General features: G+C 37.4%; 1 protein-coding gene across 1 annotated transcript in view; it reads left to right on the forward strand.

The window, feature by feature from the left end:
* The window catches only part of GALNT1 (polypeptide N-acetylgalactosaminyltransferase 1), a 35,724-nt gene that overhangs the window by 18,808 nt on the left and 15,530 nt on the right, over positions 1-1,386 (forward strand). The window contains exons 6-7 of the mRNA XM_012656579.1: positions 26-206; positions 1,217-1,356. Coding sequence (XP_012512033.1) covers positions 26-206; positions 1,217-1,356 — 321 coding nt within the window. The remainder of the gene's footprint in view (positions 1-25; positions 207-1,216; positions 1,357-1,386) is intronic.

Genomic DNA, 1,386 nt, shown 5'->3' on the forward strand with positions numbered 1-1,386 from the left:
TGGTCATCGCTGCTGTTGTTTTCAGATTTGGCAATGTGGAGGAACTTTGGAAATTGTTACATGCTCACATGTCGGACATGTGTTTCGGAAAGCTACACCTTACACGTTTCCAGGAGGCACAGGGCAGATTATCAATAAAAATAACAGACGACTTGCGGAAGTGTGGATGGATGAATTCAAGAATTTCTTCTATATAATTTCTCCAGGTTAGCATTATTTTGCGTTAAAAATTCCAAGACTGTATCTTCCTTGTCCCTGATCCTGATGCATTCTGAGAAGTAAGAAGAGTGCAAGCGGAGCTTTGAGCAGAGGTGAACACCCACCTCATAAGGTCACTGTAAGGAATAATGAAATCACACACAGTATAGAAAGTGCTTGGCAGAATGCCTGGGATAATACATTATTAACAGTAGTAATAAATTATCTCGATCAGTGTTGCTAGCCCAGGTGTTACCCATGTTCTATTTTTTTTTTTTTTAACCTAACTGCAACATTTAATATTTATTCCTGCGAAGTTTCATTTTGTTGATTTTCTGGCATTTTCCTAGCTTATATGACCTTTTCTTGATTCTTGGCTTCTTCATTCAGCATAACAAAACTGCCGTTTTAGTAATGGGTTCCGGGCATTCCCCATAGGCAGGCCATCCCTGCTGTCACGAGGCCAGTGCAGAGCCCCCGTAACATGCTACAAGGGGCTTTTCTCCAGGAACTTTTCTCTGCTATTCAGGGTTTTGTGAGAAGAGTTGTTCCATTGGCTGTAAGTTAGCCTGACATTGTTACTATTCTACTCTCATTTTTCAGTTTCAGCAAGAGTGTTGAGTGGCAATGTGCACAGTTCAGTGAGTTTTATGAGAGAAACCTGACTGGAAACAATTGCTTTGTTGAATATTTGAGCAAAATAGATCTTGATATTTTTGGTTTTGCCTTAACATATTAAAGTTTTCTGATCCCATATAACTTATATTTGTGTTTAATGTTACTAGCATGTATTTTATTCTCACATAAATTTAATTTTTCTTTGAAAAATTAAAACACATTTTAATGTCTTTGGTTTATACTTTGGTGGTGGAATCATGGGATGTCACTTGTATAGTCACACAGCACCCAAGTGATAACCACTGTTCCGTTCATCTGGCTTGTTAGATTCAATATACAGATGGATGTATGTTACCTAACAGAACACTAATAATTCAGAGTCAATTATTTTTTTCAACAGGTGTTACAAAGGTGGATTATGGAGATATATCATCGAGACTTGGTCTAAGACAGAAACTACAATGCAAACCTTTCTCTTGGTACCTAGAGAATATTTATCCTGATTCTCAAATTCCACGTCACTATTTCTCATTGGGAGAGGTAAAAATATGTGTATTCTGTGTGGTTATT

The sequence above is a fragment of the Propithecus coquereli genome, unplaced genomic scaffold (genome assembly GCF_000956105.1).
Source record: "Propithecus coquereli isolate 6110/MARCELLA unplaced genomic scaffold, Pcoq_1.0 Scaffold51, whole genome shotgun sequence".
NCBI classification, from domain to species: Eukaryota; Metazoa; Chordata; class Mammalia; order Primates; family Indriidae; genus Propithecus; species Propithecus coquereli.